General features: G+C 38.3%; 1 protein-coding gene and 1 pseudogene across 1 annotated transcript; both read right to left on the bottom strand.

Annotated features, from left to right (window-relative positions):
• Positions 1-1951: 1951 nt before the first annotated feature.
• Positions 1952-4162, bottom strand: LOC127441572 (phosphorylase b kinase regulatory subunit beta-like). The gene is made up of 3 exons (XM_051699182.1): positions 4044-4162; positions 3587-3716; positions 1952-2505 (listed from the first exon to the last, which is right to left on the bottom strand). Exons 1-3 carry the CDS (start codon positions 4160-4162, stop codon positions 2368-2370), a joined length of 387 nt encoding a protein of 128 aa, XP_051555142.1. The 3' UTR covers positions 1952-2367.
• The window catches only part of LOC127439955 (phosphorylase b kinase regulatory subunit beta-like), a 113359-nt pseudogene continuing 91774 nt past the window's right edge, over positions 1952-23536 (bottom strand).

The following is a 23536-nucleotide window of genomic DNA, read 5'->3' as shown; positions in this document are numbered from 1 at the left end:
AATGATACACTCACATTCACAAGGAGATGAGATAAAAACCCTATTCATATCTGTCTTAGAGAAAAAACTGCTTTATTCTTCATGGTGCTAGGTGCACATTCATGAACGTCATCATGTTGTGATCAAATGACCGAATAAAGGCAAAAATTGCTTGCTTTATCTCAGTAATCCCCTGTAATGGACGCCCTGAATTAATCACATATTTCTACAATTGCATCGGTGACCGAAAACATTTGCTCTTGTGTGATGCTGCATCTACACCGCAAGGTGTCAGCCAACATAAACAGAAATATTAATCAATGCACCTTTAAAACAAACATTAATTATTTTTCAGTAATTCAAACATCATGTTAAAGTGACTATGCTATGGCAATTCCAGACCAATATTCACCAATATATGTGCAAGTTCCACGAGCTACTACAGTGCCTTTACAGCCTGCACAAGTGATGAAAAGGTAGTAAAAAGATTACAAATCAGAGTGCCCACCCAAAGGTAACATGATTACAAAGAGCAGAGAGCAGTGAAGACAGACTGCCCCCATTATAGGAAGCACTTCAGTACTGTCATCTGCAGGCACGCCGTGACTTTAAGGGGCCTGTTAACTTTTATGAGGGTTCTTTAAGAGAAAACATTAGAGTTTTTATTGCTTCTCTAAAGGCTGGTTTGATTTATGATATGGCTATAATGTGTTGAAGGGTACATTCATTTGGATATGTACTGTACTTTTGGGTGAAATGGTGCATTAATTGATAACACAAATGTGGAGAAATGCAATAAGACTGAAAGAAGGGTGTTTCATGGTTCAATGTGTCACGAGAAAATGTTGCAGCTCTCACAGATTGAGACATTTTTATTATGTGGACTGATGGGAACCATAATGACCACATTTACACAGACAAGTCAGATTTCCACTCTGACACACACACACACACGTTGGTGCGGCTATCCTTATGAGGACTCTCCACAGACAATGATTTTTATACTGCACAAATTATAGATTCTATCTCCTAACCCTACCCCAAAACTCACAAAAAACGTTCTGCATTTTTACATTTAAAAAAAAAAATACTTCGTTTAGTAAGCAATTTGAATTATGGGAACACTAGAAATGTCCTCATAAACCACATTTATAGCATAATACCCTTGTAATTACCAGTTTGTTACCTAAAAAAATTTCCTCGTAAACCACCCAAACCTGTACACACACACACAAACTTGTTTTTATATCATTGTGGGGACTCTCCATAGACTTCCGTGCATTTTATGGATTTTATACAGATCTAACGATAATTTCTATCCCCTAACCCTACCCCTAAACCTAAACCTTACAGAAACCTTTTTGCATTTTTACATTTTCAAAAAAAAGTTTAGTATGTTTACTAAGCCATTTCCCTCGTGGGGACTGCTGGCTGGGCCCCACAATGTAGGTGATCTCAGGCTGTACTATCCTTATGGGGACATGTGGTCCCCACAATGTAGCATAAACATGTACACACACACACACACACACACACACACACAAGATAATTTTGCTTTAACAGCTTGCAATTTAACTTAGTTTGGTAATAAACAAATCTAAACTCCAGCTTGTAATCTTAATATCCACTGAAAGCTTATTTTGCCTCTGGGCCAGAGGCAGATTCTTCAGTCTATAAATATGGTCTCCAAGTTTAATATATTTTTGAGTTGAACATAGTCATTCCTCGGGAGAACTGTTGAGATTTCTGATCACTTCGTTTTAAGTGCAGGCTCATGGTTGCAGCCAGCATAATAAACAAGGATCTTAGTCCAAACATCCACTCACTCAGATAAATAAGACTTCTACTGAGTTTCTCCTTTGGGATTCACACCTATAACTGCATCTATACAACATGAGTCTGTTTTCTATTACTGCCAAAGTTTTGAGCTTTTTGATGCAGCTGACACAAAGACACTGAAAAGTGCAATATGCAAGTTAAAAAATGGATAGTTTATTTATTTAATTTTTTTTTCTTCAGAAGAAATGGACTGAAAAAAATACTTTTCTTATGAGGCGGCAAATCTGGCACACTTAGACCATTTTCATATTAGCATTCAAACAAACAAGTGGCACTCAATATATTAACTAGACTCTGAAATAAACTTAATAATGGGTGCAGAATTAAATACAAACTACATAAAGTTAAGAAAAACTTGTAGACTACATAATCAATGATTTCAATGACTATACAGGCCTCTTGACAAAATGAAAACACCTGCAACACGGTTTCTATCTTCACTTTTAACTCTGTTGGACATACGTGGACAAAATATATGTCCACGTATGTTAGCAAGGCTGGGCCATGTATGACAGAGTCTGTGTAACACTGACAGAAGGGAGTGGTCGTTTAACTGACAGAACACGGGTCATCTTTACTGGGCTTCACCTCTCCCTGCAGCAGCTGGATCATTACTGCCTTGGTCAGGTAACTGGATGTTCTTTGTTTTCTCAGGGCTGGTGTGTTGGAGAAAACCTCCATGTCATCCTGTAGAGTTCATTTATTTTAGTAACGTCACTGCAAAATGCAGATGCAAGCCTTCATTTATAATCTCTGGCTGCAATTTTTTATGATCTCATGTTAATTGAGAGGGGTGGAATATTTGAAATTTTTTAAATAAATTTGTCACACCACAGGATCATTGAAAATAAAAGCAGGAAGTTCATTAAAAATGGTGACCAGTTACAGTATCTAAGATACAATATAGAAATATTTTTTTTTTTTGGTTTGTTTATAATGTACATTAAAATACATTATTCCCTAAAATCTTGATGTTAATAAAGAAACCCATGGACACATTATGTGTCAACTACCCATAGATATATCTTAACTAGGGCTGTCAATCAATAGAAATTTTTAATCAAATTAATTACATGATATGCTGATTAATCTAATTAATTGCACGTAATCAAATATATCAATATTTGTCGGCAATGGCCCCCCAAGTAAAAATAATTCAGTATATAATGATTAAATAATTATAAATAATAATATTTATATATTTGTAAATATAATCTATATACACTGATCAGCCACAACATTAAAACCACCTGCCTAATATGTGTAGGTCCCCCTCGTGCCCCCAAAACAGCACCAACCCGCATCTCAGAATGCTATTCTTCTCACTACAATTGTACAGAGCGGTTATCTGAGTTACCGTAGACTTTGTCAGTTTGAACCAGTCTGGCCATTCTCTGTTGACCTCTCTCATCAACAAGGGATTTCCATCCACAGAACTGCCGCTCACTGGATGTTTTTTTGTTTTTGGCGCCATTGAGAGTAAATTTTAGCGACTGTTTGTGTGAAAATCCCAGGAGATCAGCAGTTACAGAAATACTCAGTCCAGCCCGTCTGGGACCAACAATCATCCATGCGTTTATCTAATCAGCCAATCATGTGGCAGCAGTGCATAAAATCATGCAGATACGGGTCAGGAGCTTCAGTTAATGTTCACATCAACCATCAGAATGGGGAAAAAATTTGATCTCAGTGATTTGGACCTTGGCATGATTGTTGGTGGCATGATTTATTTTCCCAAATAAATAACTAAATATTTAGAGTAAGCTACCTGAGGGAGATGATGTCCTCCAACCATAATTCCATTACGTGTTCTCTCCAGGATTTGCCAAACACGGTCATAGAAGCCAAGAGGGGTATGGTTGAGTGAACCATCGATTTGGCATCTGTTAAGCCAAGATCTAAAGAAGTTTTGAAAGATCAAAATAAAATGCTCCAAATAGTTTTAATGGCGCAATCCTTGAATGCTAGCTCTGAAGGAGGACTAATCTTTGAGTTTTTATATAAATTAAATACATCTTGAATATTTGAAACATGAAACAAATCATCAGGGGTATATTATCAGAAGATTGTGAGCTCTTAATTAATAATTAACCTCAGTCACATTATTAAAAACAAGACTTAATGAAATTATGCTAAACGGTATCCTATTGTTTTGATTGTAAACAGCAAGTAATTCAGATTTGGCAGGTATCTCCAGGAACAAACAGATGGTGGGGATTCAGCACCTGCCAGTCTGCTGAGGCTGGAGAACATCCAGTAATAGCTGTCTGACATCACTAGGGGACATCTTGTATATGTCCTGGGTCGGCATGTCCCTGGCCCGGATCTTCAACTCATGCTTCATGGCCTGAACAATTCACCAGATTCAAATGTGGTTGGACAAATAAATAGTTAAAGGTTACCTGTGTTAATAGTTGATTTAAATGATCTGTGCAGAACCTAATGTCTGTTATGTGTATATCATCTAATGATGTGAGCATGCTGTGTTATTTAGGGATAGCCTATGCTATACAACCTTCCCAACTCCATCCGTGAAGCAGACTAACTCTCTATCTTCAAAAAACGACTAAAAACACATCTTTTCCATGAGCACTTAACAAGTCATTAAAAAAAAAATGCACTTTATTCTGTTTTGAATACTATTATGATGCTAGTGATATTTTGTAATACAGCACGCTTATGTTTTCCTCTTTTGTAAGTCGCTTTGGATAAAAGCGTCTGCCAAATGAATAAATGTAAATGTAAAAATGTAAAATGCTATCACAATGAAACTCTACTCTGCAAGTAGGCTTAATCTCATACTAGCAAGTTTGTGCACCATTCAGAATTGAATGAAGAATGCCAATTCAATTTCAATTCAATTTCCTTTTCAATTTGGAGTGAATTTGAATTGAGGTAGCAAAAAGGATGTAAAATTCTAAAATTCACTACGAATTTGAATTTAAGGAAGAAGAATTAAAATGGAATTAAATTGAAAGAAATTCACGTGACTGATTTTAAGTTTATTATTAATAATATATTTGATTTTTTCATTTAACTTGAAACATGTTCTCATATTATCATATGCATTACAAATGGGGTATTTCCAGAAACATTACAATGGAAAAAAAAAGTTCTTAGACCAAGTAAACAATGCTGAGAAAACAAGGAAAGATTTTCTCGATTATTGTAGCTTTTTGGGCTTAGCAACTTTAAGGAATGCATCTCAATGCAGCTTTTCTATTAAAACATAATTAATTGAACAAACAAGCACAGCAGCGAGTTGGATTGATGCATTTATTTCAGTTCAAATTGGCCTACGCAAAATGTTTATGTGGTTCAGTCCCATTTCGCCTGCATGCCCTGGGGCATTAATTTGTTGCATTGTTTGGCCGTTCGCATAGTTTTATTTACATTGTCATTGATTTTTTGTCATGGTAGGTAGCCTAACTTGTTTTGCAATGTCAGGATGAGTTTGTTTCTCTAATAAAATGATCAATTTGTTGATTGTTAATCTTGAAGTGTTTTATGCACCAAGTGTTGAGGTATGTGTGTGCCATTTTAAAATACTTTATATGTTTTTTTTTTCCTCATAAGTGTTCATGTGATGAGTAAAAATGTGATATTATTGTTTTAAGACAGCGAGCACATCGCTCTCCATGAAATATATTTTTTATAGAAATGTGCATGAGATGCTCAGAATATTGAACCATTTAAAACCATGTAAATGAGGGAAGCTATTGGCATTGGACTAGGTTGAAAGAGTTTAAGAAATCTTTTTAACTTAAGTTTAGATTAGTTTTAATATGCAATTGTAAATATGTCAGATTAATAGCTAATCTGTAAAAGTCATGGGAGGCTGACATTTTAAATTCAGTGAATTTACATAAAATGTAGATTAATTCAACTTAAAAAAGGCAATTCAAAATTATTTCTTTAAGTTTTACAAACATATAACTTTTTACAGTATTAACAATCAATAATAATATATTAAAATTTAACAATGTTTAAAATACTATAAAGAAATTGGTATTTCATTTATTTCACTACATATAATACATTTTAATTTTATAGACCATAGTGGAAGAACATGCCATTTCCAGGAATGGTTTGCTCAATATATTAAACAATCAAGAGATTCAATTTTTGAATCTATTTTTATGAAGTTATCTGCAAATAATGTGGTTTGCATAGTTTAGACCAATCTTTTGATGGCTGTTAATTTTATTTCATTTATGTATTTTTTTCATTTGTGAGAGTGAGAAATGTTGTCTATAAGTTAGAAAATCTAATTCTACCTATAAGGAAATAAATAGGCATACTTGGTAAAAAATAACAACGTAATTATTTCTCACAAAATGTGTCTTGGACTAATGAAATTGTGTAGTGTTGAGTTTCTTTGAATTGCAACTCAAAATTACACTTCCTATCATTTCAATTAAAATTCAACTTCCTGTGGGGTGTGGCCAATTCAATTTAAATTCCAACTCATGAATTGAAAGGGAGATAATTCTGAAATTAAAAATTTTGCATAACCCTGTATACTAGAGGTGATAGCATACCCCACATGGATGCCGCTGAATAGCCCGGGGTTGTTGGAGATAATCCAGCCGATGTGAATGACAAGCTCCTGCTGCAGCACGGCCTCTCACTCACCGTGGGGGCTGCACTTGCTGTATATGATGTCCTTAATGACTCCTGGAGATAGGGGTTGGAGATCACTATCTCCTCATGCCCAAAGAGTCCAAGAGTCACCTGACAAAAGAGAATTGTGCTCAGTTTGCTTCACTGTGATGCATTCGTGTTATTCTTTTTTAGCTTATTTCTTTGAAGGGTTCCCATTAATTTACTGCAATGACTTAAACCAGAATGCAATGACTCTAAATTATTTCATTTTAAAATAAATAAATATCAGCAGAAATAGTTTGGGAACCTATAGACTTTACAGTACATTACACAATACTGTAATTTAGTTTTAGTCAATTCAACAACTCTAACAAAACCATGTGCAGCACATTACTGCTGATTCTATAAATATCACTATGTATAGTGAACTACTAAACTATTATACAAAAGCTGTGAAGTGTCATGAGTCCCTCCAGTGAAGCGCTCCTTTCCAAGAAAAGCTCTTAAGTACATCAATGAAGCAGATAATATAGCCTTAAATCCATAAATATCCCCAAATATTGTGGATCTGATATCTAAAGATAACAACATTGGCACAGTGGCCCCCAAAAGTATTGTGACACCAAAGCCACACTTAAAAATATATGAATGTCACTGCATTAGATAACAGAATTTCAAACCGGTGACATTTATTGAAAAGAAAGATAGCACAAGCACACTTTCAAGCTCACTGTTTCACAAAAATAAGTTTGTTAGGTTTTTAATGATAAAGAAATACATTTACTAAAATATAAAAAAATAAAAAATAAATTAAGGAAAAAAGTATGTGGACACTTTCTGGTTGTTAAACTCAGTGGAACATTTTCATTATTAATTTGATGAAATACGCTGCCCTGCAGAGGCAACTGCACATACTTCAAAACTGAGATATAACCGAAATTAGACTATAGCATGATCTGTCTATTGTCAGACAGACAGGTTTGGCTCAGCTATGCTCAGATTCACAGGAAAGAACTAAAAAGAAATGTAATAATCCACATTTGGTTGGACAATCGAAAAACGCTGAAGCCATTTTTCTGAGTTTATATGTCAGCATATGCAGTAACTACTAGTACACCTGTACACCTGTGAATTCTCAGCTAAGACAAAAACTAACTAGAAAATTACCTTGGTGCCAGTTGGTTAAAATGGCCAAGAACTGCAAAGTAACATCTGGGAAAAAGGTCTAGCATCATTTGTTAGCAGATGTCACTTGGTTTGATTTAATCCAATGAAATTCATGCATTTTTACGTACTTTAAAGGGCCATTGTATGTGGCAAGCTTGCTTTGCACAAACTGCTCTTAAATCTCCTTAAAGTTCCCAACAGACATCCCCACCTCTATTCCCAGAAGATATTGCTCTGCTGTGGCACTGACAGCAATTTACTAAAATAGCATACAAAGAACGGCTCAGTTTCTTCATATTATAAAGGCAAAGACTTTAATTCTGCATGCAGGTCAGCCTAGACTGCTCTTGTATGCAAGTAATGACCCATTTTCAAACCAAAATGTACTCATTTATCTTACCCATAACATTAGGCTCCTAGGATGCAATTTATATGCAGATTCCTTGCTAGTGCTCTACTCTGATGAATCACTTCACAACCACCAGGGGCTGAACAGGCCTTTGTTGGGAAGCTATAGGAGTTCATTAAACAAACACTCCACAGCACACGTAATGTTTGTCTTAACATAAAGCAAATCAAATGTAAAAGTACACTGATGTGGAATGCAATGCATGAGCAATGGAATGTAAAAGCAAATTTAGCTGCAGTACAAAAGAAACAGCTAAGCGAATGGATTTTAAGGCAGCTGGTTAGCTTTGATAGTGGTGATGCTGTTAGCTATTAGATTCTTATTGAGTGTGTAGGAAGAGGAGTCCATCATGACTTCTCTGTACATTTGATTGACATTTCTGACAAATTTGACTTATTGTTAATCAGCGAACATTAAAATGTTGGTTGGAAATCTCTGACTCAAATTCATATTTTTGAGGGATTTGAACATATACAGTATTAGCTGTTGTTTGGGCCCCTGTTCCTGTTGTCCACTTACCTGCTTGCATTGCACTAAAACACTAGTAATGCTCGGTGCAAGGCTGTCCACTAGTTTAGTTAAGAGACTGGCAGCAAGGCGCACAATGGACCTGGTGAACACAACAAAGAGATATTCTCACTCATTCATCTTTATGGATCCAAACATAAATTGGAACTACAGTATATGAGTAAAGGGCTAGTTCACCCAAAAAAGAAAATTCTCTCATCATTTACTCACCCTCATGACATCCCAGATGTGTATGACTTTCTTTCTTCTGTTGAACACAATTGAAGATTTTTAGAAATATTTCTCAGCTCTTAGGGTCCATAGAATGTAAGTGAATGGGTGCCAAAATTCTGAAGCTCCAAAATCCACTTAAGGGTAAAATATTTTTTTTTTTTTTTTTCTTTACTATACTTTCTCCTCCCTGCTCAGTCAATTTCCACTTTACTTTCACTTTATTATTCTCCTCCTCATGTTTTTGGTGATTCACATCCTTCTTGCATATTGCCCCCTAATGGGCAGGGAGAAGAATTTATGACAGAAAAATTACTTCAGTATTGATCTGTTTCTCACCCACACCTATCATATTGTGTCTGAACACATGGATTTAACAACTGGAGTCATATGGATTACTTTATGCTCCCTTTATGTGGATTTTGGAGTTTCAAAAATTTGGCAAGCATTCACTTGCATTGTGAGGACCTACAGAGCTGAAATATTCTTCTAAATGTCTTAATTTGTGTTCTGCAGAAGAAAGAAAGTCATACACATCTGGGATGGCATGAGGGTGAGTAAATCATTAGATAAATTCATTTTTGGGTGAACTATCCCTTTAAATACAGCATATTCTTAAATATAAATAAACTTTTTTTCTTTTTATACTATTTGCTGCCTCATGAGAAATTACATGTGTTTTCATTTCATAAATACCGATATCATCAAAAAGGCTTGTTACGAGAACTTTTGCCTGCACATTGCACAAATTATTTTTTTGTTTCAACAACAACTGTCCAAAAGAAACACCCTCTAACCTCTGTGTCTACTTATCTAAATATAATGCAACAAGATGCTTATTTGAATAAATAAAGAGGTGTTCCACATGCAAGATTCTGCCCCTCTGTACAACGTAAGTAATTAATTTTCAAAGGTTTGTCCCTCTAAGATGGAAAACCTATCAGGAGAGCTCAGTATCCCAGGAGATCTAAGTGACATGGAGTTGCATTGGCCATTCAGACTCTGATGTTGCTGTTGCTCTTGGACTGAAGTAATGCATTCTACACTCCTATATAGTCATGGCCTTGGCAGAAGTTTTTTTTAATGTTCAACAATGCAATGTTTATCTGATGATTCCTTTTAGGAATTATTATAAATATGTGCTATGGACAGATTATACTGTGCAGACATAATGAAATATAGCTCAGACAAACAAATGGAAAAAAACATTATTTTATGACTCTCTCTCTCTCTCTCTCTCTCTCTCTCTCTCTCTCTCTATATATATATATATATATATATATATATAAACAGATTTAAAAGGGACATCAGTCTGTGTTATGGGGGGTAAAACAAAAAATCAAAAAAATCCATATAGGAAATAAAAATTCCATAGGTGCAAAATGACCAGGAGCAATACCAACAGCTTGACTAAGCAAATGTAAGTTATGAGATTAAGTAACAACCAAATGTAAAAATTAAAAAATGTAACAACCAAGAATGAGTGATGCGTGCTCATGAGTTAACACATCCTTCGGCAGTGTCAACAGTTATACAACACACATGCAGAGTACGTGCACCCCGCTAACCAATTACCTGCTTGACATGGACCAACATAGTAGTAATATAAGGAGCTATAGAACCAGCAAAATTCTGGATGACAGCAGCAGCAAGACACACCGCCAGCCTATATGAGGCTTGCATATTTAAAGATGTATGTGCACAGTGTTTAAAGTGGTTTGTAACAGAAAAGGACAAATATACAGTTGAAGTCAGACGTTTACATACACCTTAGCCAAATGCATTTAAACTCAGTTTTTCACAATTCCTAACATTCCCTGTCTTAGGTCAGTTACGATCACTACTTTATGTGAAATGTCAGAATAATAGTAGAGAGAATTTTTTATTTCAGATTTTATTTCTTTCATCACATTCCCAGTGGATCAGAAGTTTAAATACACTTTGTTAGTATTTGGTAGCATTGCCTTTAAATTGTTTAACTTGTGTCAAACGTTTTGGGTAGCCTTCCACAAGCTTCTCACAATAAGTTGCTCGCACATGCTTTTTCAGTTCTGCCCACAAATTTTCTATCGGACTGAGGTCAGGGCTTTGTGATGGCCACTCCAATACCTTGACTGTGTTGTCCTTAAGCCATTTAGCCACAACATTGGAGGTATGCTTGGGGTCACTGTCCATTTGGAAGACCCATTTGTAACCAAGCTTTAACTTCCTGGCTGATGTCTTGAGATTTTACGTCACCAGCCCCTCCTGCAGCAAAGCACCCCCACAATATGATGCTGCCACCCTTATGCTTTATGGTTGGGATGGTGTTCTTCGGCTTGCAAGCCTCACCTTTTTTCCTCCAAACATAATGATGGTCATTATGGCCAAACAGTTCAATTTTTGTTTCATTAGACCAGAGGACATTTCTCCAAAAAGTAAGATTTTTGTCCCCATGTGCACTTGCAAACTGTAGTCTAGCTTTTTTATGGTGGTTTTGGAGCAGTGGCTTCTTCCTTGCTGAGCAGCCTTTCAGGTTATGTCGATATAGGACTCTGTGGATATAGATACTTGACTACCAGTTTCCTCCAGCATCTTCACAAGGTCCTTTGCTGTTGTTCTGGGATTGATTTGCACTTTTCGCACCAAACTACGTTCATCTCTAGGAGACAGAATGCGTCTCCTTACTGAGCGATATTATGGCTGCATGGTCCCATGGTGTTTATACTTGCATTACTATTGTTGGTACAGATGAACGTGGTACCTTCAGGCATTTGGAAATTACTCCCAAGGATGAACCAGACTTGTGGTGGTCCACAATTTTTTTTTTTTTTCTGAGGTCTTGGCTGATTTCTTTTGATTTTCCCATGATGTCAAGCAAAGAGTCATTGAGTTTGAAGGTAGGCCTTAAAATACATCCATAGGTACACCTTCAATTCAGTGCACCTCCTGTCAGAAGCTAATTGGCTAATTGTCTAAAGGCTTGACATCATTTTCTGGAATTTTCCAAGCTGCTTAAAGGCACAGTTAACTTAGTGTATGTAAACTTATGACCCACTGGAATTGTGATATAGTCAATTAAAAGTGAAACAATTTGTCTATAAATAATTGTTGGAAAATTACTTGTGCCATGCACAAAGTAGATGTCCTAAATGACTTGCCAAAACTATAGTTTGCTAATATTAAATCTGTGGAGTGGTTAAAAAATTAGTTTTAATGACTTAAAACTAATGTATATAAACTAGTGGACAGCCTAAGTGTATGTAAACATCTGAGTTCAACTATAAAGAACAGGCAAAACAAGGACAGCAATTATTACAATCATAATCTAATCATTGTTATCCCACTAAGATGAAAATAAATGAAACTCAATCATAAAACTTGGTTAAAATGCTTTGACAGACAGTGCAGTGAAAAGCGAGGAAAATCTCACCAAAGCTTCCTGCTGCCCACTCTTCTGTAAATTCTGTCCAAATCATCCTTGAGACTTTCTGGGCATTAAGAAGGTTAAGACTTGTTAATAATGACACATTAATCATAAAAAATACATTAAAAAAATTACAGTACCATACTTAGTGCTGTGCACATCTTTGTAAGAGACAACATCCCTGGAGTCTTTAGGCCCAAGAACACATGGAACGCAAGCTATGGATCATTTATTGCCTTGTGTAGGGCTTTACTGGTTGTTTAGATCAGTGTTACTATCAGAAATAATTAATAATTATTTCTGTAGTTATTAATTAATATTTAAATTAATCAATTGAATCTAACTCATTAAAACCTCATATTGGACTCCAGTAAATGTAGTGTGCTACGTTTAGGAGCAAGTTTGGTTATTAGCAATAATTCATAATTATCAAAGATAATTATTAATTATTAAAATCAATAGAACATTGATGAGAATCAATGTTAGCTTTTTAAAATCCTTTAAATCAACAATTATCAAAGATAATCGTTAATTGTTAACATCGATGAAACATTAATTAAAATTAACACTAGCTTATTGATCATTCAAATTCAATCATCAAAAATCAATAGAATATGGGGGCCTGGGTAGCTCAGTGGTAAAATATGCTGGCTACCACCCCTGGAGTTCGCTAGTTCGCTAGTTCGAATCCCAGGGCGTGCTGAGTGACTCCAGCCAGGTCTCCTAAGCAACCAAATTGGCCCAGTTGCTAGGGAGGGTAGAGTCACATGGGGTAACCTCCTCGTGGTCACTATAATGTGGTTTGTTCTCGGTGGGGCGCGTGGTGAATTGAGCATGTGTGAAGCCTCCACACATGCTATGTCTCCGTGGCAACGCACTCAAAAAGCCACGTGATAAGATGCGCAGGTTGACTGTCTCAGACGCGGAGGCAACTGGGATTCGTCTTCCGCCACCCGGACTGAGGCGAATCACTATGCGACCATGAGGACTTACAGCGCATTGGGAATTGGGCATTCCAAAATCAATAGAATATTAATAAGGATTAACATTGACGGGGCACCACCCTGAAATCAGGGACTAATAATCAAATAGTAAAACAGTCTCAATATTAGATTGTTTTCTTAGGAAAATCGACATCCGAAGAATATCGATTTTCCGGAAAAAAACAATGAATGAAGGTTTGAATCCGAGCACTGACATCCCGTCAGCATGACACAGGCGTATGCAAAACAAACCAAAACACTTCTCTTTGTAATATAAACAAAGTTTATTTTTGCAGTAATATCAATTAATAATTAATACAATGAATAATACAATAATGAATACAATAAACTTCCGATTTACAACTACAAACTAAACAGTGATATGATTAGATATCGAAATAAAATAATCCTATAACACATAAGGTGTGTGTGTGTGTGGGTGTGTGGTTAGTAGAGAGAGAGATGATTAAGTGACAGCCCTAAAGCTGATTTCGCGATAGTGGGAGAGAAAGTTTATGAAAGAGTGTTTATCACTCAGAGATGCGGCTGACGGCTCGTAAAAGTCCCGCATTATTTGACTCTTTAATGGATATACTCAGCTGCTGTCTCACCCGTGATGGCGAAATTGCACAACAATCCAATTTGGTTGGACCACAATACAGCAAAACAAATTCATGATAATTAATATCCTGAGTATTAATAATGAGCGGACATGGCGATCTGTAAACTGTACAAGCAAAAACCTTGAAACACAAGAATAACACACTATAATATTCTATCTCTGCCCAGACGTTAACCTCTTACTTGAATCGCATGAGGACACAGGTAGAATGTGTTTTCCTCCGTCCTTTAACTCTGACCCGGTTCCTTGAGGCTCGGGTGATGACGGGAGGCTGTTTCCTCGCTCTGTCGGCGGGCGGTACGGCTGTTGATTCTCGGCGGGCTGGCGGAGAACTCAGAAATGACGACTTGATTGAAGATGGAAGAGAAATCTTTAATCTCTTCACTTCTGTAGGCAAACGGATGAAGATGCGAATTGCTCGGCGGTCTCCTTCGGATCCATTAGAGTGTTCGGTTGAACACAGAGTAATCTCAACTCGTCCAGCGAGATGGAGATTGTATGGCTACAGTTTCAAGTCGGACGTTACTTCCTTGTGCCACGAGGTTGCACCTGAGAGCAGCAAAGAGCTACGTCTATATTCGGTGAACAAAGTCGCTGGAAGCCACTCACGAAACATTTCAGAGGTATTTCAACTCCTGATGATGTCATGTTTGAGGGACGTTCTGTTGTGTGCCTCATCCAATAGGAGTTGAGAGTTCGATCCTTTAGTGAGCAAGGCTTCATGGATTTGTAGTCTGTTTTGGACTCCCTTTGTTTGATTTTGGCGCGATTTTTATCAGGAAGATTTACGACTTGGAAGGTGGGGGCTTGAGTTAGGTTTTTACGAATGTATTAGGCCTGCCTTTGTCTTCTATCTGAATACATGAGGCCCAACACTTGCAACATGAAATCATACAAGAAATGCTGTAATCTCTCCACGGCTTGTTGAATTGGCCCATTTAAAAGTGTGAACAGTCTTGAGCACCAAGATAAACTGTAAGTACTGGAATTAGACTGTTAAATGGCAGACCACGACAAGGGTGTGAACTAGCATTTCCAAACCCAACTGCTTATCCATGAAAGCACTAAATGGATTACAGCTGTGGACATTTCATTTAGATGAGCTTTAGATGCAGCCGTGCAGTGAGAGGTGTCCTGTGGCATTAAAAACCACACAGTTTCACCAGGTATAAAGCACTTAGCCTTAAGCCTGGCAAACTGTATGATTTTAGACATGATATTGTAGTTTGCGATGATTTTGGGGATCACAAATTATTTATTTCATCGCAGGCCAAAATCGAGTGTCCTTGCATGCTAAGTGTGACATGCTCACTGAAGGTCGACTGATTTATCAATCAATCATTATCACAGCTGTGTACATCCTGCCACAAGCCGACACAGACTGGTCACTCAAGGAACTGTATGGGAGTATAAGTGAGCAGGAAACCGCGCACCCTGAGGCCGTGTTCACTGTGACTGGGGACTTTAACAAAGCCAATTTCAAATCAATCGCACCGAAATAATTCCAACACATCAGTTTAAACACATGAGGGGACCGGGTTCTGGACCATTGCTACTCTCCCTTCCGGGATGGCTACAAATCCCTCCCCCACCCACCATTTGGCAAATTGGACCACTCTTACATTCTGCTTCTGCCCGCTTACAGGCAGAAACTGAAACAGGAAGCACCTACCCTCAAAACGATCCAGTGCTGGTCGGACCAATCAGATTCTGTGCTACAAGACTGTTTTGATCTCGTGGACGACATTGAGGTATACGCTGATAGCATAACATGTTCCATCAGTAAGTGCATAGAGGACGTTGTACCGACCAAAACTATACGGATGTACCCTAACCAGAAACCGTGGATTAATAGCAATGTTCGTGCGGCACTTAATGCGCGGACCTCCCCTTTTAATTCCAGGAACGGAGGAGGAGTATAAACAAGCCAGTTCTGCCCTCCGCAAAACTATCAGAGCAGCCAAACACCAGTACAGGGACAAGATTGAAGGACAGTTCAAAACCACCGACTCTAGAAGCACGTGGCAGGGAATTATTATCATCACAGACTTCAAAGGGAATAAAAACTCTGTCGTGAACACCGCTGCCTCTCTGCCGGATGAGCTAAATACTTTTTATGCTCATTTCGAGGGAAATAACACCACCCTCATGGAGAGAGCTCTTGCAGGCGAAGCTACAGAGGTTAGTTCACTCTCCGTCTCTGTAGCGGATGTAACCCGATCCTTCCGACAGGTGAATATCCGTAAAGCCACGGGTCCAGACGGCATTTCAGACCACATCATCAGAGCGTGCGTGAACCAACTGGCTGGTGTTTTTATGGACATTTTCAACCTTTCCCTCTCTTTGTTTGTGGCCCCCACATGCTTTAAAACGTCTGTTTGGCGTCCTGTTGCTCTGACCCCCATCATCAGCAAATGCTTTGAGAGACTAATCAGAGATTACATCTGCTCTGTGCTGCCTCCCTCACTGGACTCACTGCAGTTTGCATACCGCAACAACCGCTCCACTGATGATGCCATTGCATCTACACTACACACTGCTCTCTCCCACCTGGAAAAAAGCCATGGAACCACACCATAGTGTCCTCCAAGCTTGATGAGAAACTCCGGGCTCTGGGCTTAAACAGCTCGCTGTGCAGCTGGATCCTGGACTTCCTGTCAAGCAGACGCCAAGTGGTTAGAATGGGCAGCAACATCTCCTCATCACTGACCCTCAACACTGGAGCCCCGCAGGGCTGTGTTCTCAGCCCACTCCCGTATTCCCTGTACACATATGACTGTGTGACAACACTCCAATGCCTTCATTAAGTTTGCTGATGATACGACGGTGGTAGGTCTGATTACTGACAATTATGAATCAGCCTACAGAGAGGAAGTGCACACTCTGACACGCTGGTGTCAGGAGCACAACCTCTCCCTCAACGTCAGTAAGACCAAGGAGCTTGTGGTGGACATCAGGAGAAAAGACAGAGAACACAGCCCCTTCACCATCAATGGAGCACCAGTGGAGAGAGTCAGCAGCTTCCTCGGTGTCCACATCACAGAGGAACTCACATGGTCCATCCACACTGAGGCCATTGTGAAGAAGGCTCACCAGCGCCTATTCTTCCTGAGACGACTGAGGAAGTTTGGAATGAACCACCACATCCTCACATGGTTCTACTCCAGCACTGTAGAGAGCATCCTGACTGGCTGCATCACTGCCTGGTACGGCAACAGCACAACCCTCAACCGCAAAGCCCTGCAATGGGTGGTGCGAACTGCCAGACACATCATCGGAGGTTAGCTTCCCTCCTTCCAGGACATATATACCAAGCGGTGTGTGAAAAAAGCTCGGAGGATCATCAGAGACTCCAGCCACCCGAGCCATGGGCTGCTCTTACTGCTACCATCAAGCAGGCAGTATCGCAGCATCAGGACCCGCACCAGCCGACTCCATGACAGCTTCTTCCCCCAAGCAATCAGACTTTTGAACTCTTGATCTCTCATGATCAATATACATCAGCACTGCACTTTATTAATCTTGTAATCTTATATCTCACACTGGACTGTTATAAATATATTCTCTCCTAACAACACACTGGCAACTGACAATCAACCGACAGCCTGCATGTCCATAAAGCACAATACAGCATACTATATATTTTATATATACTTTTTTATTGTATACTGTGTATTCTATATTGTGTGTATGTGTATTCTATATTGTGTGTATTGTATACTGTACATTGTACATTATTATGTGTATATTAGATATGTAAATTGTGTTGTGTAAATCTGATGTTTATTGTAAATTGGTGTATGTCTCATCACTGTCATGACTGCTATGTTGCTTGGAACTGCACCCAAGACTTTCACCCACTTGTGTATATGGTTGTGTGACAATAAAGTGATTTGATTTGATCTGATTTGATTGCATTTGCAATGTAGCATTCGACAAAGTTCTGACAGTTTGTGAAATTTTGGGTTGTGGTCCTGCAGTCTGACTGCTGCTACAATGGCTGTCTGGTGAAGAACCAATAGGAGCAAAGATATTGATCACATACTTGTGTGTGTGAGAGAGAGAGAGAGACAGACAGAGAGAGCGATAAAAAAAAAAAAAGACTTTCAGTTAAAAGACTACCTTGTCTACATGATTTGAAACACATCTCATTATTAAGCGTTCCCTTCATGTAATTATTAAACTACTGTACCAAATTGACCCTTCGCTAATCCCCGCCTTACAAGCATTTCTGACCAATCCTGTTTTAGCAACTGTTACTGTGTGTCATTTCTTTGACAAGCGCTTGCTTTTTTCCAATGAGAATCAATGGGAGTAATGTGAGACTGAGCAGTTTTTAGTGGAATTTTACAGAAATTATCCTTGTTGCTGGGCCATTTTAATAGTGACAAGAGGTACCTAAAGAGGATACATGCAGTGTTTTTTCTTTCTTTTTTTAAAAACAAATATTTATCTCGAGAATATCATGCTATGGATTAAACTGTTTCATTCCTCATTCCCAAATGATCATGTATAACATCAGCAAGGACACCTACATTTGCTCCAAGGAAAATTAAAGCTAATAACTTGACATTAATTAATTTACAGTGCATCCGGAAAGTATTCACAGCGCTTCACTTTTTCCACATTTTGTTACGTTACAGCCTTGTTCCAAAATGGATTAAATTCATTATTTTCCTCAAAATTCTACAAACAATACCCCATAATGACAATGTGAAATTAGTTTGTTTGAAATCTTTGTAAATGTATTAAAAATAAAAAACGAAAAAAAAATCACATGTACATAAGTATTCACAGCCTTTGCCATGACACTCAAAATTGAGCTCAGGTGCATCCTGTTTCCACTGATCATCCTTGAGATGTTTCTACAACTTGATTGGAGTCCATCTGTGGTAAATTCAGTTGACTGGACATGATTTGGAAAGGCACACACCTGTCTATATAAGGTCCCACGGTTAACAGTGCATGTCAGAGCACAAACCAAGCCATGAAGTCCAAGGAATTGTCTGTAGACATCCGAGACAGGATTGTATCGAGGCACAGATCTGAGAAAGGGTACAGAAAAATTTCTGCAGCATTGAAGGTCCCAATGAGCACAGTGGCCTCCATCATCCGTAAATGGAAGAAGTTTGGAACCACCAGGACTCTTCCTAGAGCTGGCCACCTGGCCAAACTGAGCGATCAGGGGAGAAGGGCCTTAGTCAGGGAGGTGACCAAGAACCCGATGGTCACTCTGACAGAGCTCCAGCATTTCTCTGTGGATAGAGGAGAACCTTCCAGAAGAACAACCATCTCTGCAGCACTCCACCAATCAGGCCTGTATGATAGAGTGGCCAGACGGAAGCCACTCCTCAGTAAAAGGCACATGACAGCCCGCCTGGAGTTTGCCAAAAGGCACCTGAGGGACTCTCAGACCATGAGAAACAAAGATTGAACTCTCTGGCCTGAATGGCAAGCGTCATGTCTGGAGGAAACCGGGCACCGCTCATCACCTGGCCAATACCATCCCTACAGTGAAGCATGGTGGTGGCAGCATCATGCTGTGGGGATGTTTTTCAGCGGCAGGAAATGGGAAACTTGTCAGGATCGATGGAAAGATGAATGCAGCAATGTACAGAGACATCCTTGATGAAAACCTGCTCCAGAGCGCTCTGGACCTCAGACTGGGGCGAAGGTTCATCTTCCAACAGGACAACGACCCTAAGCACACAGCCAAGATAACAAAGGAGTGGCTCCGGGACAACTCTGTGAATGTCCTTGAGTGGCCCAGCCAGAGCCCAGACTTGAACCCGATTGAATATCTCTGGAGAGATCTGAAAATGGCTGTGCACCAACGCTCCCCATCCAACCTGATGGAGGTTGAGAGGTCCTGCAAAGAAGAATGGGAGAAACTGCCCAAAAATAGGTGTGCCAAACTTGTAGCATCATACTCAAAAAGACTTGAGGCTGTAATTGGTGCCAAAGGTGCTTCAACAAAGTATTGAGCAAAGGCTGTGAATACTTATGTACATGTGATTTTTTTTATTTTATTTTTTTATAAATTTGCAAAGATTTCAAACAAACTTCTTTCACGTTGTCATTATGGGTTATTGTTTGTAGAATTTTGAGGAAAATAATGACTTGAATCCATTTTGGAATAAGGCTGTAACATAACAAAATGTGGAAAAGTGAAGCGCTGTGAATACTTCCCGGATGCACTGTATGTATTATTTCAGGTCTTAATAAATGCGACAGTAAATAAAGTGCTCACAGCACCATAGTGAGGGTGTTATAAGACATCATTAGCAGTTCTGTTCACTTACACTAATGTTATCAGATCATCAAATGATGCTTTTCTCTTTTTATGTGACAGTGATAATCATTTGCCTCAATTGTGATTCACAGTCTGCACAGTTTTCAATCATATTACTGTGTAATTTAACAAATTCTTATACAAAAAATGTCAGATAAATATGCTTTACAATGTCACTCTTCATTCCGGTTTCATTCATGCATACCGTTTCTGCTGAATAAGTCAGGGCCTTTTCTTTTCAAGATAACAATGGCCAGCTGGGCTTTACTGGCCAGACAGTCACAGTCCTGATAAAAAATAAATAAAAAAAAAACCACATCATAGAATTATATAGAGTATATGTCATATAAGGCGCTAACAATGACAAGGTATTTGGTTTGAACACACAAACTGACAAAATGTATACCTCAAATGCATTGAAAGTTAATTTGGATAAACATGTTAGCCAAATGAGTATATGTAAATGTAAACTTGCAGGTTTGTTAAGCTCACATTTAATTTCTGTAGAATCTCATATGTGGATTTATGGAACCATTCATCAATGTCGATCTCAGGCTGCTGTTCCTGGTCAGAGGCATTTGGTGTGCTGGTCTGACGCTTCACCTTTGAGTGCTTGGGCATCTCCAGCTCCTCAAAGCTCTTAAACTCTGGGATCCTATACACAGTCCAATGAAAAAGCATTTTAAATGACAAAATAAAATGAAAAAATAAACATTGTTAGTCATGTATTAGAAACTATGGAGTATTTTTTTTTTTATTGCCTCACTCAAGTGAATCACATTAAGCATGAAATGTGTAGAAAAAAAATATAGCATTGATTAGAAAGAAAACTCTTACTCAGCTTCATTGACACATAGGAAATCCAGCTTCTCTACCACAGCGCCTGATATCAGTGTCTATAGAATTTGCAAAGAACGATTCATGAACGGACCAAAGGGAATACATAAGCATACACACATAATTATCATGCAATAATACATTTAATTGTATTAAGTGAAAAAAGGATGCATTCCATATAAAATCATCTAATTCTCATAAATAGCAGCACACCTGAAGTCTATCGACATGGACTTTAACTCCTCCAATGTTTCCCTTCTTGAAAGATGGCAGCATGTCCAGAATTGGGTTGAAGTGGCTCCCCCTAGCAAACAAGAGATGACATTACTAGAATTCTAGTAAACAACAATCAAGTTCTGGCTGATAATAAACATGAACTCTTACTTAATGTTGTCCTCTCTGATAAGGGCCAGGAAGAGAGGCCGACCTGGCATCTTCCAGCACTGCTTAATAAACTGCAAGGCATTCTGTAAAACACAAATGTAAACAAAGTCACAAATATTGTACAATGTGAGTAACAGTATGAATACACACACACAGTACAGGCGGCTACAGAAAGTTTGGTAATGCTTTGTATTGAAATTCTGTCTAAAATCAATTTTCTGACCTAATATTTTTTCTTTCTTAATTTTGAAAACAAAGAAATCACCCAACTCACCTTGATATCATCAATCAAAAGCATGACATCCTGGGACAAGTAGAAGTCACTGAGATCAAAGACGACTGGATGGCAGACTACTGTCTTCCCAAGGATCCGATAAATCTTAAAGGGGAGAGAAAAGACCATACATGCAACAATATTGATGATTGTAAGCTCTAGATGTATATTTTAACTCACAAAACATGCCATCCACCCACAACAAACACACAGACACACACATAAACACATTTGGGGTGGGGGGTGGTAATGGTAACTGTAGAGCCGAGGAGGGCGGGGCCGGGCTGGAATGAGACACACCCGGTCCCCAATCAGCCTGACGGGGCGCGCGAGGGATAAAGGCGGCCGGGGACGACAGTTCGAGAGAGAGAGAATTACAGACAGCTGTGCTGTGTTTTTAGTTGTGTGTTTTTGGTTGGGTTTTTGTTTAATAAATTATTATTTAAGTTGTCAAGCCGGTTCTCGCCTCCTCCTTTCCACTAAATCCCCTTACAGTAACATTTTGGTTAGAAGCATACAGTATGACCTTATGAAGTACTACAAGTTGCCCCCGGTTCTCATACAACATATAGTTTTCCATCAAATACAGAAGTTTATTACTCTGGAAAACCTAAAAAGTGAGCTGCCAACAAGGCAACATTTTAAGGCATACTTCTTATGACGATCACGCTAACTTAGATAGCATTCAGTGAAAAAATACATCCAACATGTTAGACAAATTCAGAGAAATGCCAATTCTAAAATGAATGTATTCAATAGCAAGAAAACAGTGATAAAAATACTTTATCAAATTATCCAATCCGAGTTAACTTAGCAACATGATAATGCTAAATCCTATTAATTGAGTGTTAAAGGAATATTCCAGGTTCAATACAAGTTAAGCTCAACTGACAGCATTTGTGGCATAATGTTGATTACCACAAAAAATAATTTTGACTTGTCCCTCCTTTTCTTTAAAAAAAGCAAAAATTGAGGTTGCAGTGAGGCACTTACAATGGAAATGAATGGGGCCAATTTTTGGAGGGTTTAAAGGCAGACATGTGATGTTTATAATTTTATAAAAGCACTTACATTAATTCTTCTGTTATAACTCATGTATTATTTGAGCTGTTAAGTTGTTTAAAACATACTTTTTTCATTTTAGGGCTTTAGGGTTTTAGGGTTTTAGGGTTTGTCGACATCACTAAAATCATGTTAACACACATATTGTTTATGTCTTGTGGCTATACTTTTGAAACAGTGAGTATTTTAACATTCAAAAATTGGCCCCCATTCACTTCCATTGTAAATGCCTCACTGTTACCCAGATTTGTGCTTTTTTTTTTTTTTTTTAAGAAAAGGAGAGACAAGTCAAAATATATTTTGGGGGGATAATCAATATTATGCCACAAATGCTGTCCATTGAGTTTAACTTGTATTGAACCTGGAATACTGATTTGTATGATGAACTTTGTAGCTAAATACATCGCTTATGAGGTTACTTTCAGTTCGGATGCTGCCTATGTAGGCAGTAGACAGCTAGGTAGCTCACTAGGTTTTTAAAGACAGCAATACTTACTGTGTAACTCTGAACCTCTGAGTTTAATGAGGATTAACCACAAAGAACTGTAATGAACTGTAATGAATTTGCTGATGCAAATGAGGAAATGTTTGCATTTCCAGTCAAGAGAGGTTGTGTAAGCATACAGAACATTGTTTACCTTGGAAGTGCCAATGCAGCCAACAGGCCTCTCTGGCCTTCCACTCAAACCAAGCTTATTGTTGATGGCGAGGAAGCAGTATGCCTGGAAACAGAGACACACGCACACACACTCATCAAGGACTACAATACCTGTGGGTCCATTATGTGTGAAAGGAGATTACCTGAGAGATAACAATAAAGGAATCATGTGGTTTAATTAATCAGTGTACAGTATATGTTGTAATTCTCAAAGCCTGGTTATTTCCATAGAAAAAAGGTCAACAAAACAGTCATGACTTGTAATTAACAGGCCATTATAG

The sequence above is a fragment of the Myxocyprinus asiaticus genome, chromosome 1 (genome assembly GCF_019703515.2).
Source record: "Myxocyprinus asiaticus isolate MX2 ecotype Aquarium Trade chromosome 1, UBuf_Myxa_2, whole genome shotgun sequence".
Classification (NCBI taxonomy): Eukaryota; Metazoa; Chordata; class Actinopteri; order Cypriniformes; family Catostomidae; genus Myxocyprinus; species Myxocyprinus asiaticus.
Note: the sequence above shows the minus strand (reverse complement) of the source record. Positions and strands in the feature narration are given on the sequence as shown.

Bases quoted from the DNA above. Each gene is read 5' to 3' on its own strand.
- LOC127441572 (XM_051699182.1), bottom strand. From the start codon at position 4,162: ATGAAGCATGAGTTGAAGATCCGGGCCAGGGACATGCCGACCCAGGAC. The intron at 3,717-4,043 runs GTGCTGAATCCC...AAACTTCTTTAG, and splicing joins CAGCCTCAGCAGACTGGCAG to ATCTTGGCTTAACAGATGCC. The intron at 2,506-3,586 runs GTAGCTTACTCT...TGAACTCTACAG, and splicing joins GAGGACATCATCTCCCTCAG to GATGACATGGAGGTTTTCTC.